Raw genomic sequence first — 16,299 nt, 5'->3', positions numbered from 1 at the left:
AGAAACAAGATCTTATGTGATATTCAAAATCAAGGAAAAGAAAATATATTTAAACCTTTTTGAGATACACCTACCAACTTTTTCCAGATTTGATTTGGAACCAGATCTGAAAACTTTTTGAAAAATATTTAAAGGGTTAAAATACTTAGGACTTGGAAGATAACCTCTGAAAGGAAAAGTGAATTACTGGGGATGGGGAACAGAAAAGCCTATTGGAGATAGAATTGGAACCAATGAAACTAAGATAGAGGTGAGGGAGCAATGGTAGACTACCAGTTGGAGGCCTGAAACTGGAGATGAAATGGCAGATACAAGGAAGGGCCAATAGGCTAATAAGCCTGAATCATAGTTTGTGGACAGGAATAAAGTTTAATAAATCTAAAAAGGCCTGAAAGAGCTAGTTTGTGAATGGTTTTAAATGCCAAAAAGCTTTATATCTGATTCAGTAGGAATACATTGAAATTTTTTTTTCCCAGAAGCAAATGTTTATAATCGTCTGATAAGTACACTAAGACCCCAGATATTGAAGTAGAAATTCACTAAAACAAAAACTTCTGGAGAAATTAGATAGCAGCATAGAAGAAATTAGAGTTATAGATCAGTACCTCACACCTTATACAAAGATAAAATCCAAATAGATTTGTGACCTATATATATGATGTAACATCATACGCAAATTGAAGAAATAGAAAAAAAATACCACAAATATGAATAGAAGAGTTCATAACCAAGCAAAAATACAGTGTCATAAAAGATAAAATGAATAATTGGGATTATATAAAGAAATTTATTGAATAGAATGGTGACATAGTCAGATCTATGCTTTTGGACAGACATTAATGGTTCTCATTTTACAAATGAAAAAACTAACGTCATACTTTTAATAGCAAACAGAACTGGGACTTGAAACCAAGTTTTCTGACTCCCAAGTTTTGCTTCCCCACACTCTGCTGCTACAAAAGGCACATTCATTGCTGGGTTAGGAGTGGCTCTGCTAGTTCTTTCCACTCACTTAAACGTCACTCTGGAGTGTATGACTACATGATGGGGAAAAGGAAAGTAGCAGGGATGGGGCTGAGCTAGAGCTGCTAAAAAGACAAGAGTGAGGAGGTATCTCAGCATAATTGTGAATGACTTGGGAAGCCTGAAAGCACTTCTGTTCTATGAGTGACTGAGTGCTCCTACACTTGCTTGAGGGAACCCAAAGAAGTAAAGAATTATGGCTGGTCAGTTTCCTGATGTATAATTCAAGAAATCAGGTCCTTCCTTTCCTCCCTTTTAATTCAAAACTGTTGACATTGTTATCTAAAATAATTATTTTATTATTGCTACTGGCAAATAAGTCTACTCAATTATCTAGATTAGAGATAAGCTGCCCGTGGCTGAGTTTGCATAATCTTTTCCTCCACCTTAGATGTGTTGAAAGCTAGCAGAGGGCTATATTTTGGAGCAGAGGAGGGAAAAGGAGTGTCATATGTGAAAAGTAGCAAGATAGCCATTTTGACTGGACCATAGAAAGCAGTAAGGAGACTAATGTATGCCGAGACAACAGTCCAGGGGAGAGGTGATGAGAGCTTCACTTAAAATGGTGGCAGCATGAATAGAGAGAAGGATTTGGGTGCAAGAGATGTTGTGAAGGTAGAAATACCAAAATTTGGCAACTGACTGGAAATAGAGGAAAAGAAGGGAAAAATTAAGGATAACACCGAAATTATGACCTGGGGATGCTACAGGGATGGGTAGGACTCTTAAAGGAAATGATGAAGTTAAGAGAGAGAAGTAGGTTTGGGGAAAAATCATTATCTTTTAATGAGCTTTGTTTTGCACACGTTGAGATTGTGATGTCTGTCAGACAAGGCACTTGGCTTTGTACTTTCTGGGATGCATTTTCCTCAGTCAACAAATGTGTATGAGGAAGTCTACATGCCCAGCCAGACATTGGGCCAAGCACTGGAAATACAAAGAAAGGCAAAAGATAGTCCCAGCTCTCAAGGAGCTCCCAGTCTAATAGAGAGACCATTCAAACAACTGTACAATTAAAATGTAAACAAGATAAATTGGAGTAGATTATTTCTAAGCTCTCATTTAGCTCTAGAATTCTATATGTAAGGGAACCTGGATTCTAGTCGTGACCTTGCTGCTTTGGGAAAGTTTGGGCATAGGATTGTAGAAGGAATCCTGGAGATCATGTAATCCAGCTTGCTTTTTTCCCCCCTTTCCTTTCCCTTTCTTTCCTTTCCCTTTCCTTTCCCTTTCTCTTCTTTCCTTTTTTTCCCCTTTCTCTCTTTTCCCTTTCCTTCTTTTTCCTTTTCACTTTATCTTTATCTTTTTCTTTCTCTTTCTGTTTCCCTTTCTCTTTTCCCTTTCCTCTCATCTTTATCTTTTTCACTTTATCTTTTTCTTTCTCTGTTTCCCTTTCTCTTTTCCCTTTCCTTCTTTTTCCTTTTTCCTTTATCCTTTTCTTTCTCTTTCTGTTTCCCTTTCTTTCCCCCTTCTCTTTTTCTTTCTCCCTCTCCCCTTTTCTTTCTCTTTTAACTTTCACTTTCCTTGTCCTCCCTTTTTTCTCCCTTTGTCTCTCAACAAGCCTATTCCTAGCTCTCTTTTTCTAATATTGAAGAAAAGAAGAAAACCAGACTGTAACTATAATGTACATAGGCAAGCAAAACAAATCCCCACATTGTGTGTCAATTATACAAATTCTGTAATTTGAGTCCATCCTCTTACTGTCAGCAGGAGGGTAGCTTACTTTAGCATTGGTACTTTGGAGCTGTGCTTGGTCACAGCCTTAATCAGAGTGTGTAAGTCTTTTTGAAAATTTGTTTCCCATTTAAAAAATTCTAAGGTTAGTAAACATTAATTAAAACGAACATTTTCAAAAGTACAGAAGAGAAAGGATTGTACATATACCTTGCTTTTCATTCTTTAAGGGCTTTCCAGGTTATCTTTACAATTTTGTTGTTGATATTCAAGTTCTTCTTTTGGTTCTGTCCATTTCATACTCTTCATACTCATTCAAATTTTCCTGGGTTTTTCAAACCTATCTCATCATTTCTTAGGAAATGAAAACATTCCATTACATTCATGTACCACAATTTGTTCAACCATATCTAGTTGTCAGGTTCTCCTTAACTTCCAGTTCTTTGATACAGTAAAAACATCAGTATTTTGGGCCATAGGGGCCATTTTCCTCTTTCTTTGATCTCGGGGATAACCTGTTTATTTGACAGATGAAAAAACTAAACCCTAGAGAAGAGAAATCACTTTTCAGAAGTCACAAAACTAGGATTCAAATTCAAGTTTCCTGACTCCAAATCTAGTTTCTTTATACTATGTCATCTCTCTGTCATTAACATTTCTAGGCTTCAGTTTTCTTGTCTATAAAAATTGGGGTTAAATAATGAAAAGCAGGGATGTCTATATTTTAAAAATGTGTATGTTTGTGTTTATACATACATACATACATATATATATATATATATAGTTGCTATGGTTTGTTTTTTGGGGGGTATATGTGCCAATATTTTTCCAAATAAAAGGTAATATGGTGGACTTTAAAAGAAACAGATTCAAGACCTGCCTCTGGTACCTATTAATTATAAGAAAGATTCTGGGAAAGTCTCATGTCCATATGTATTAAGCACATTTGCATTGGTAGAAGGAAATCCCAGCAGCTTCCTGCACTGAAGAAATCACAAATCTGATCAAAAAACAAATTTTACTCCTAATTTTTTTTCTTTTACCTTCATTGTCTACATTTTTTGATAGGGGAATAAATCTTGATCTAAATGTTGTATAATTCTTAGACTATGTAAGACATAACAAACATCAGACTGTAGGGTAGTTTAAAGATATTTTTCAATTTGGTGAGTGATAGATTCCCTAGTAAAGTTTCTTCTCCTGGAGTCTAAGGCATCAGGGAGAGGAAGAGGCCAAGAGGTAAATATGGTGACCATAAAATGTTAGATCCAGATGAGTCCTTGGAAAGTATCCTCAAACTGCTTATTTCAAAAATGAGGAAATTGGAGCCCCAAAGGAGAGTGAATGATTTGGTCAATGCCAAGGGCTTGATGGAATTCATCTAAACCCTTCCTTTTTGAATCTCCTTGTGTTTCCAGTTCTAAAGTATGCCAAAATAGGTAACTTCTTTCAAATCCTCATTTTAAGAGGAAAGGGAAGGGAAAGATGTGAAATCCCATCCTGATATAAAATCAGAAAAAGGTCAGTTCAGAAAGAAATGGGAGAGAAAGGTATTAGAGAATATGAGACTGGAACTTCCCTTCAGTTCTTTCAAGTTCTATAACTATGCTGAAACAAATGTTTTGGTCATTCCCCACTTCCTTCCTTTCTCTCACAACTTGGAAAGTTCTACTTGGTAATGAACCAGTGACCTCTACCTCTACCCAAAAGCTAGCTAAGTGGAAGAGTGAGATAACTTTGGCTCTGGAATCAGGAAGACCTGGATTCAGATGTGGTCTCAGATACTTTCTAGCTGTCACCCTGGGCAACTTATTTAGCCTCTGTCTGCTTCAGTTTGCTCATCTGTAAAATGGGAATAATGAACACCTACTTCTAGAGCTATTGTGAGGTTTAAGTGAGATAATATTTGTAAAGAACTTTGCAAACATTCAAATACAGACACATGCTTGCTAAAATCCTAGATTTAAAGTTAGAAGAGACTTTAGAAGTCATCAAGTCCAATTCATCATGTCTAGACCCCATTTGGTGTTTTCTTGGTTCTTTTTTTTTTTTTCCTCTTTGCTGGTTACTTGGTTTCCTTCTCCAGCTCAAGTTGAGAAACTGAAAGAGACAGGGTAAAGTGGTTTTCCCAAATTAAGAAATTAATGACATAGCTAGAAAGTGTCTTAGTTAAACTCTGAACTCCAAAAGTTGTGACTGGACTGGGTATTCTATGCACTGAGGCTAGGTATTCTAGACTGGTATTAGCAAATCACTAAATCTCTTAACTTCCTCATTTAGAAAATGAAAGAGCTAGGTATCTTCCACCTTTGAAATTCTAAAAAGATGAAGATACTTTCTTTTGCCCTCTGTTTTGTTTTTCTTATTTCCATTCTCTCTCCCCATCATTATTTATCTTTTCTTTCCCACTCCTTCCTATGAATTGGGCATAACATTTTTTCAGCCTCCCCCTCCCACCCCCATAACAAGACTGCTATAGTTTCATGTACTCAAGGAAATTGAGGAGGTGAAAGGCCTAATGATCTCTTCTTAATTGGGAAACAGTTAATTATATCATCTAGAGGGGAAGCTATGTTGTAAGTAGAGTCCATGAGCTGAGATTAGAATCTTGGCTCTGTCATTTACCACCTAGAGGAGTAAGATACTCACTGGGAATCAGTTTCCTTATCTGTAGAATGAGTTTTGAGCTATAAGATCTGTAAAGTTTCTTCCATCTTTAATATTTTATGATTCTTTTGAGATTGGGAAGGGACTTCCCCAAAGGAGTTTATTGTAATTGTAATGCCAATTAAATCTGATTAAAGTCCAAAAATTTAGCAAAGAACCTGAAACTAGAAGACACCTTTATCCAGTTCTTCATGTTATTGATATACTAATTTTATGGACTAGAGGTAGAACTGAGGAGTGATCTCAGGAATTTGGTTATCACTGACCAGTAGACCTAGGACCAGAAGACTTTAGAATCATTGACAGATTGTTAGAACAAAAGCATTCTAAGGTCAGAGAATCTCTGGATCCCCAATTTATCTTCCCTAAAGTTTAAAGGAAGAAATATTATTATATTCCTATGCCAGAAAACTTTTGACAGTCATTGACAGATTGCCAGAACAATATACTACAATGCTGGGAGGGAGGGGACAGGGGTGAAGAGACCTCAAGATCACAGATTCCAAAGCCAGAAGACTTAAGAAGCACCCTAAGGTCAGGAGACCTTAAAATTATTGCTCTCCTAATTCTATGAAGAATTCTTTTAAAGAAAGTGTTTTGTTCCAGGAACTACTGGTTTGGAACAAAATGAAACACTTGCATTATAACCTTTACTTTAAAAAAAAAATCTATTTTCAATTTACAAATTAATGGCTTAAAATAACACTAATTTATTAACTAATTGTTAATAAATGACATCAAATTAATAAACTGATTTCAAATTAATTCTGTTTAATCTTTTCAAATTTCAATTCATTCTATAATTAAATATTATTTTTTTCTCCCCCTCAACACCTTACTGCTCTCTCCTATATAGGAATGGATATATTTGACCTCATATTTGACAGTCCTGGGAATTATGGAAGTGCAAGGTATAATATATCTTCTCAAATACTTTAAGGACAAATATACCAAGAGTCCATTAGTAAATAAATGTCTACTATGGATCAGGTTCTGCCTGAAAAGAAAAGAAAAAAACAGTCCTCAAGTCCTTATTCTGAAGGAGTTTATAGTCTAATGGAGCAAATAGTTTACTTTAAAAAAAAAAAAAAAAGCACACACACAAAAACCGTGTATCGATAAGTTATATACAAGATAAAATAGAGATAATACAGCACAATTCCTGCTAAAGTTAGTTCCCCATTCATTCCACTGCTTATTTCCAGGCATTTCCCCAATATTTCCTACTTCTCTTCCCCTTCCACTCCATAATAACTTTCCTCCAGATCTGAAATCACCATCAAATCAATTCTGCTATTTTAAAGTATTCCCTTGTTCTCTGGAGAGCATAAAATATTCTTTTCTATACCCCTTCCCTTCATGCAACTGTTTTAGCCCCCAGGATATTCTAAAAGAGTCAGCTAAAAACCAACTCACTGTAACTGCATTGCTTTTCATTCTCCTAAGTAATCTGATTTAATTATATAGTTTTCCTATTTGTAATTCACCTCATTTTTCTTTATTCTTAATCAAACACCAAGAAGCTGGAGCACTGATTTAGACCTGCTTTTACCATGGATTTGTGTGGTACTTTACTTTGGTTTCCTTATCTTTAAACTAATTGGGTTGAAATCCATGTTTCTAAAGTCCCTCTTAGCTCAATAATAGCTATAATTCACTTTTATATTTATATAAAATTAATATTTATGCACATATGAAGCAGTAAAAAAAATACCAGAAGTATTAAATAGAAATAGATTGGGGAGAGCATAACTGTAAAATAATATTGTAGAGATTTGACTCATGGCATAAAGAAATTGTCATTGGCATCCATCCCAGATTACAAGGTTTGTTATTTTGTGTGTTTAGCACATAGACTCAATAAATACAGCTAAGGCAAGGCAGTCATACTGAATGAACAATTTGCTTTTCAGGGTACACAACTTTTAAAGTCTCAGAGGAGTGGAGGCAGGATCTATGAAATAATGGGAAGGTGTAATGCAGAAGAAACTGAGCAAGACAGAGATTAGAGACCAATTCAATAATTTATTAAATGGAGAGAAATACTGGGACCAATGGATCCATGTTGATCCCAGGGCTAGATGAGACTATCATCTCAAAGAGTCTAGACCTGAGTATTGGGGCAGCAAGCTTTTTATGGAATAACAAGAACAATGACATTACCCGATATTCTAATGACTTCTGAAATGGATAAACCTTTATCTTGTCAAACATTAAGGAATGTCTATAAAACCTTTATCTCAAACATTAAAAGGGGATGTTTATAACCTAAGGCAGAATAATGAAATAGGACAATTGGAGGAACTGGGTCACCCCATTAAAAGAGAACTTTGGCATAACAGAGGAACCAAGGAGTCCAGATATGTCTAAAGATACGTCAATCAAGTTCTCAAAGGTTGTTGTGACTGTCTTTAAGATGGTAACTAGACAGTTTCTGGTATTGGAGTTCTAGACAATGGAAAACCAAATGGATTGATGAAGAGTTTCTGCTTCATATAATAAGAACTTTGGCTTCACTTTATTCTATATAAACCAGACAGCCCTGAAGAACTAGTTTCCTTTTGGACTCTTTTGTGTACTTGATTATGGTTGATAAAAACAGGATGGACTCCTTTTAGCATTTCCTGATAAGGGAAGAGAATAAGCTGGTTTTAGAGTTTCCCATCACATACACATGCATTATATACACACATAAATATAAGTTTAGTAAGTTTTGAAAGCAATCTTTACATGTTATTGGAAAAATAAAATGCTTTTGAGGAAAAAAAAACCAAAACAAAAAAAGAAAGTGTTTTCTTCGAAATGATTCTGGCTAGGCAAGAATCGCAAAAATCCCCTTTTTATTAGATAAGGAAACTGAGGCTTTAGAGAGAAATTAAGTGACTTGCCCTCAACTTGCACAACTAGTAAGCATCAGAGCCAAAGCTGGAATTGGAACTAAGTATCTCTAGTTCATTAAACTTTCCTTTCCACTGGTCCATGTTTGCTGTCCTAGTCTGAGTTTTGTTTGCCAAAGGTGGGAAGTCAGGGCTATTTGTTTTGTGCTTTATAAAACTGGCTTCTTTTGCCTGGCGGATGGGCTGAGGGAGAAAAGCTGGATTTATGCTTGACTGTTTCCTCCCAAATACTTTCTGATGAAGCTGGAGGGAACTGTTTCCTTTACTGAAATTGTGGTCCCTTTTAAGATTATCACTCTTAGAGATTGTGTCCCCTTTTCTGATCTCAGAGATCAAGATCTCCCGGGCTCCAAGGAGTGGAGACAGAGCTCAAACCTTTCAGCAATACTATTCAGGGACAAATCAACTCCCATAGAAATTCTAAATTCTCATTCAATTGAGGAATCCTGATCTGATCAACTTGGGCTGTCCCAGCTCCCACTGTCCCAGCCCCCATCAAGATACCCAATATTACAACCTCCCTCAACTAAGGTCTTTGCAGATGGCCCATGTACTTTGCTAGGACCCTGCCTGCTGAGCATTCTCAGAGCCAAAATTCCATTTCCAAATAGATCTTTGCTACTATAGAAGTCAGCCCCTTAGCAAACTGATTTCTGTCCAGCAATAAACTTTCATTTTGCAACTAATAATTCAGGAATGAGTGAATTCTTTCACTCTAAATCTGTGGCCAATTAAAAGGGGATATTTAACAACTCTCTTATTGCCACTAACCTCTCCACCACCAGGAAATGAGAGCATTAAAACCGAACCATTATCAGTTAGCTATTCATTTGAATTCATGACCTCTTTAGCTCTTAAAAATAAAATGTCCCCTCCGGTAATTAATCCTTTTTCACAGTTCATTATAAATTATGAATGGACTAGCATCTGGTTGCTGCCAGGGGAATTTTGCTATTAGTGTGAAAGGATACAAGAGTTTGTAAATAGGTGATGTGAGACACTCTGGGTCACCTGAAATTATTGGATATATACTGGGGTGAGGAGGCAGGAAATGCATGTTTTGATCACAGGCTGCAGCATCTGACCCTCTATTTCTAAAAGGACCCAATTGTGCTCCATTCATTCCACTGTTTTCTCCCAGCCTCTTTCCCAAGCAATATTCTCTACCTCTCCCCTCCACCTGGGTACCTTCCCCTCTTGTTTTAAAAATCACCTTCAAATCACTTCTGCCATTTTCTTGGAATGATTTGTCAGTCTACTCTCCATGGCCTTACTCTCCATCTTACTACTTTTTAGTCCCAAATGCCTCTCCCTGATTACTATTCCCTGCTTTTGTTGTCTAGAGTATAGGTCTGGGACTGTTTTGCTACTTTACTTATATCTTCTGTACTGGGCTTCTTCTTGTTCGGCCATTTCAGTCATATCAGATTTTTTCTGACCTTTGTCCATGGAGTTTTGTAAGTGACTACTACTAGAGTAGTTTGCCAATGGCAAACAAAGGTTAAATGATTTGCTAGGTTATACAGGTAGGAAGTTTCTCAGAATAAATTTGAACTCAGGTCTTTAGTGCTCACTGTACAACCTAGCTGTTTCTTTGTGGTTTAGTAAGCTCTTTTAAAAATACTGTTTCCTCAGTCTTTTTTTCCTTGATAAATAGTTGTTTATTGAAGGAAGGGGATAAAATGAGGAGAGATGGGGAGCAGTGATTAGATTCACTACAAAGCCAATGAATTGCAAATATCAACCCAGAGCTCTAGGATCTCAGCCTCTTCCTGCACTGTAGGAGGGTCAGCCTGAAGAGTTAGAACCTATTCAGGTGAAAGACCACTAATGGGGTATGGCTATAAAGATTAACTAATGCTATCTGATTTCTGACTTTCTGGAGAACTGGGCTGTGAGCATGGGCCAGCTTGATGTCTTCTTGGGCAGTCTTGCCTCCGGAACTCTGTTGTAAAAAACAAAACAAAACAAAACAAAAAAAACAGGGCTCTTGCTGAGGCAAGGGTTAGGTAGCGAAGACATTGAGACTGCTGGAGGTATTTTCCCCATTCTGGCCTCCAGACAAGAAGGTAATATCAGGGACTAATGGGGGCATGGGAAAGGACAGTTAAGTAAAGGACAGTTATAGTCAGTAATTACCAGGTACTGTCTAAAAATCAGTTATAACTGACATTGCAAATCTCTTCATGTAAATACTTTTGGGTACATGGCTTAGCCAGGAGTGATCATGTAGGGCCCAAGCAAGGTCCTTTCCAGATAGATAGTTATCCCTTCCACATCATGAGGTGAAAGACATGGTACCCCCTTGATCTGGAAAATCCATATAAATTTTTTTGGCCCTTTCCTTGTGCCAGAAAAGAATGAGTGAGTGAGTGAGAGAGCGAGAGAGAGAGTGAGTGTGTGTGTGTTTTATGGGGTATTTACATTATCTTGTTAATAAAATTCAGGTTGATATAGAATACTATACATGTATTTTATACATTTCTGAATTTGTGAAATTTTTCTGTCATCTGCAGATCTTTGCATATTTTCTGCAACTTCCACAAAACTTGCCCAAATTCCCATTTCATTTCTTATGCCAGACTGTAATATACTGAGACCAAGATGGGGAAAGTAACAATATGGAACAGAGCTAAGAAGGATTTCTGGCTTCACAATTCTTTCACCCATTCATGGACAGCTACATGGACTAATGGATCCAGTATTGGGCTTGAAGCCAGAAATACCCAAGTTCAAATCCCAATGCAGATATTTAATAGCTCTGTGTCTTTGACCAAGTCATTTAACCTGTCTGCCTCAGTTTTCTCATCAGTAAAGGGGGTGGGGATGAGGGATAATAATGACACTTTCTTTTCAAGGTTGTTGTAAATATTTGTAAAATGTTTTGTAAATCTTTAAAGGGTAGTTATTTTATTATTATTATTATTTAGTATCATTCCCAAAGAGGTAATAAAGAACATAGATCAATTTAGCGGCAATTAGTTTGCCAAAACCTGAGTCTCAATGTATCAAGACAAGTGTAGAAAGCTATATTCCTCATCTTCCTCCAATTCAGCCTTTTTCCTCCTCTTTTTTAATTATGGGAGGGAGGCAGAAAGAGATGAAAGAGGAGGGGACTGATAGGTCCCTTTCTCTCTTTATCTGCAATTTCCTAACAAAACTGTTCTGAGAGATTTTCCTTTTTCTGAAACCTTTAGAATATAACCTCAGAGAATGGGTATTTTGATTGGGGGCGGGGAAGATAGCTTAAAAAAAGTAAGGATGGAGAGGTAATTTTGTAGCAAAGATAGAAGGGATATTCCAGTGTAGAGCTTTGTATAACCAGAGGATGGCATTCGGTACTGGGTTGGGGATGCAAAGGAAGTTGAAGGGAGGAAAGTTAAGGGCAGGGAGGGAAGAAGGAGCCAGAAGATAGAAAGAAAAAGAAAATAGGAATGGAAAGGTTTTAAGGTTTTCCAAAAGCAATCTTCCTTGGTGTTCTTGCCTAAAAATCACAGAAGCTCTGGCTGAGTGGCCATCTCGTTCAGGCTTTGTCTGAGCAAGAAGAACCCTCTTTGTCATGTCTTACAAGTGGTTGTGCAGGATTTGCTAGAAATCCTCCATTGAAGAAAAGCCTTTTACTTTGCTGCTTTTGCTTTCTGGGGTCATGCAAGACAAATAGAATCTTCCACAGGACTGTCCTTATTGAATATAACTTCATTCTGTTTCCTGCTTCCCAAGTTTTCTCTTTTAGCCATAGCTCCTTCCATGGATCATCATTACATGCAAAACTGTAACTACAATTTTGTTTCCAAAGCAATAGCTCAGGGCAAATTGAATTAAATCCCCTTTAATTCAATTTCAGAAGTGGGCAGAAGGTTCTAATAATGAGACTGTTGTTGCTTAGATGGCCAGGGTCTTGTCAGTGATCAGGTGATATCTTCTCTATCAGGAATCACTCGAACCGGGGCTGCCATTCTTTGGCAAAAGGCAGATTTATTTAGGGAAGAGATTACAGACAAAATGAAAGGATACAATAGACACCAGAAATGGTAAATATGAAATAGTGTGGGAGAGCATATGAAAAACAAGTTCCTCAGTGGAACTCACAATTACCCAGTAGAAAGGAAGCACCCCATGAGGTTGGGACGTGTTCTTAGCTGACAGGCTAAATCCTGAAAGGGACTTAGTGTCCTAAAAGAGCTAGTTAGCTGTTAGAAGTGGGGTTAAAATATAACCCTAAAATATATAATGCCCTTAGGATAGCTACCATGTGGCATGGGGGAACAGCAAGGGGAAAGACACTATGACGCAGAATGCCGGTAGGGACTGACCCAAAGGAAAGCAGCATAAGGATGACTCATAAGTAGATTTTATGGGGAAAATGAAAGAGACATGATAGATTTCTGGCAGGGCGTGGCAAGGTGAGACCCCTACAGGGAAGAGGGGAGAGAAGATCTCAGAGTTTGATATAACTTGGATTTCAGACTGGACCATTTCCCCACAGGCTGGGATCATGGAGCTAAATTGATCTCTATCAGAACCTTCTCCCTGCCTGCCCCAGGGATCAGTTCTTTAGCTTCTCTCTGTTCAGTACACTATTCAAGATCTGGTCACTTACTAGCTGTGTGACACTGAGATAATCACTTATCCCTCTTTGCCTTTTTTAAAAAATAATACTAAATGTTGGGGAAGCAGTTTAAGTAAATAAAATTTTGTTTTGTGGCTAGGGCTCTTTCTTTAATCAAACTACCACTTACTGATAAAGTGAAATTCTGGGAGGAAAGGCTAGAAGAAAGAGCTATGTTCCCCAAATTTGGGGGTATCTGCATCATGGCCACCCCTTGACAGAAAATTGGAGAGACTGAGTCCCTTGGGTGCTCATGGGATATGGAGCCTGGAATTTTTGGAGAGGCACTGGAGCAATTTCCTGTTCTACTCAGTCACTTCTTCCTTTTGTCCCTCTGTGTCCAGTTTTGATTAGGTTCTTTAAAAGTAACACTTTGAGTATAATGGATGAGAAAAACCCTATATAGGATGATTAGGCAGCACCAGTCCTAGAGTCAGGAGGACCTGAATTCAAATTTGGAGTCTGATAACTAGGTGTGTGACTCTGGGCAAGTCACTTAACCCTATTGCCTCAGAAAAAGAAAGAAAAAGAGAAAAACAATAGACTAGACGCCAAGGAGTCTGTTCTGGTTCTAGCTTTGCTAACTTGCTCACCCTATGGCCTTGGACAAAACAAGCCACCATTCTTGTTTTTCTCACCTATAAAATGAAGCAGTTGGGTTCCTTCAGTTAGCATCTTTTACTGAAGTCTTTACCCATTTCTAATTCATGTTAATATGGCAAAATAACAATTATGGATATCCTTAAATATCTTTAAGTATTAAGATTACCATAGTTGTAAAGTATAATTGTATTGTTAAGCCATCCTGGGCTTTGGAACTATTGCTCTGGGGCTGTGTTGATAAGTGAGTGAAAGGAATGAAATCTCCCATCATCTCATCTGTTCTATCACTAGGCACTCCTATCCTTCCTCCAGGCACAATAATCAAATCATTTCTGCTAGAAAAGGAGGGTTTTTTTTTTTGTTTGTTTGTTTCCATTGTAGCCTTCTGTCTGATCCTAGTAAAGGATATTGGGGCTGTCTTGGAGATCTTATTACTTAGAGATTCTCAAAGGTGTCCAGGTTCAAAAACGGGAAAAAAATAGTTTTCTGAGGTGGAAAATCAAGTTAACACACATTTATTAAACACAATCTACTTAAGGACTTTCCTGAATGTAATAGGTGCGATATATATATATATATATTATGTAATGAATGAAAGGGTGAATTTAATTAACCTGACATAATGAGTCCTCTCAAATATTTAACCTTCCCCATTAGATCTTGCCTTTCTTGCTGAAGTTATGGAAAATAAAGAAGTGTTTACACTTCTCCATCAACTATGTCTTATCTTTCTTTAACCTGTTCTTCCAAAAGTCTTGGATTAATTAATAAGACCTTGAACCAGGTGAAGTTTTTTAAATTTTCAACCTTATGTTCAACCTTGAAAGAATGTTTCCTTTCCCTCCCCTCTTGTCCTCCATGTTATGCATATGATCAGAAAAAGAGAAAAGCAGTAGATCTACCAGTCTACCATACCTAAGGCATACCTGTTACAACATCCTTGTGGTACACACTGCAAATTATTGTGTAAATAATAATCATCCAATTATTTATACCACTGTGTGTCTGTAATGTATATATGTGATCCTATGCATGTATGGGTAATATTTTAGTCTTTTTTTATTTAATCATATTTTACTTTTTCAAATACATGTAAAAGATATATTTCACCATTCATTTTTGTAAGATTTTGAATTCCAAGATTTTTTTCTCTTCCCTTCACTGTCTCCTCCCCAAGACAGCAAGCAATCTGATACAGATTATACATGTACAATCATCTTAAACAGATTTCCATATTTGTCATGTGAAAGAAAAATCAAAACAAAAGGGGAAAACCATAAGAAAAAAAGCACCCCCCCCCAAAAAAAAAAAAAAAAGATGAAAATAGTATTCCTCTCTCTGCATTCAGTCTCCATGGTTCTCTCTGGATGCGCAAAGTATTTTCCATCCCGAGTCTATCAGAATTGTCTTGGATCAAGAATGTTTTAGTCTTATGCTTCTATCTTAATACATCTTAGGACAAGAAGTCTTTCAGCATACGGGAAGTGGCAAGAAGGTTGATCTTGGAATTGGGAAAGTCAAGGTTCTGACAGACTAGTGTTGTGATTATGGATAAATCATTAGACCTCTCAGTGCTCTATAGCAATCTCTAAGTTATTGAAGAGGTGTTGATCTGCAATGGAATTTCTCTACTAGGATTTCCTATACCCATGAAAACACAGGTCCAGTGCTATGCAAAGTTGGGTGACATTTTCACACCTGGGAAAGTGTTCCTATGTTCCCAGGCCATGAGGCAGAATTCCTAGGGGCAATTTCCTAAGGCAGATATTATACCAATGGAATAGGACTGGCCTCAAGTGGGGTCAAATTTCAGCTCTGCCTCTATTTTTGTGAATTTGGGAAAGTTATTTAATCTCTGAGGCAGTTTCTTCATCTTTAAAATAAAAATATCTCAGATTATTATGTCAAAAATGATCTGTGGATTGCAAAGTGCTTTAGAAATAGGAACTTTTATTCTTACCATTATTTCTAAGATTGGGGTTGGCTGACTTTCAGAAATGAATTGTTAAAATTTGACTCGTGGTGTGTGTGTATGTAACATGTACCTATGTATGTGTGTATGTATGTTTGTAGGAGGGGGTGTCTATGGGGAGGGAAGTAGGAGGGAAGTGTTGCTAAAAAGCTTACCTCTTCTACTTAAGAGCTGATTATTTCTGAAGCCAACCACAGTTACAAAAGTGGGGTAATAAAGCATGCTACTTACTCACCTCATGAAAAGAAGCGGTGGACTTAAGTGCAGAATGAAACCTTCATTTTTGCAAATAGTCAATTATTTGCTTGAATAATCATATTTATTTAAAGAGTTTTGATTTTCTTTTTAATCTGGGGGAGAAGAGGTGAGGGGTAAAATTTTTTGTTAATTGAAATTTTAAAAATTTTTTTTAATGTTAAAGCTTTTCTTTTAAAAGGCAAATATCATTGGAGGAGAAGTGGGGGAGAGTGTTAACTATCAATCATTACCTTTTTATGTGGATTACTCCAGGCTAGATGGGTTTCCTTCTTCCTTTTTACTGGGTTAAAAAAAAAAAAGTAAATTTTTATTTAGAGGAAGAGAGAAAAGGGGCAAAATTTTAGAATTTAATGAACTTCATAGGGCTTTAGAGCTGGAAGGGGCTTTCAAAAATCACCTAGTCTAACCCTTTCATTTGACAGATGAGGAAACTGAGGCTTAAAGAGGTCAAGTGACATCATCAGGGTTTGAACTCTCAAATATTTGGGACTCTAAATCCAATACATTTACATGATCACCACCTTACCACTTTTGTCTTTCTCTAGGTCATATATAAAGCGTTGCATGTAATAGGTACTTCATAAACATTTTGCTGT

The 16,299-nt window shown here is 36.9% G+C and overlaps 1 protein-coding gene across 1 annotated transcript in view; it reads left to right on the top strand.

The window, feature by feature from the left end:
- The first annotated feature begins 12,546 nt into the window (after positions 1-12,546).
- ILDR1 (immunoglobulin like domain containing receptor 1) overlaps positions 12,547-16,299 on the top strand; it is a 48,076-nt gene continuing 44,323 nt past the window's right edge. The window contains exon 1 of the mRNA XM_031961285.1: positions 12,547-12,562. Within this exon, the coding sequence (XP_031817145.1) occupies positions 12,547-12,562 (16 nt within the window). The remainder of the gene's footprint in view (positions 12,563-16,299) is intronic.

Source organism: Sarcophilus harrisii, chromosome 3 (genome assembly GCF_902635505.1).
Source record: "Sarcophilus harrisii chromosome 3, mSarHar1.11, whole genome shotgun sequence".
NCBI lineage: Eukaryota > Metazoa > Chordata > Mammalia > Dasyuromorphia > Dasyuridae > Sarcophilus > Sarcophilus harrisii.
The sequence above is the reverse complement of the archived record's forward strand: the minus strand, read 5'-3'. Positions and strand labels throughout refer to the sequence as shown.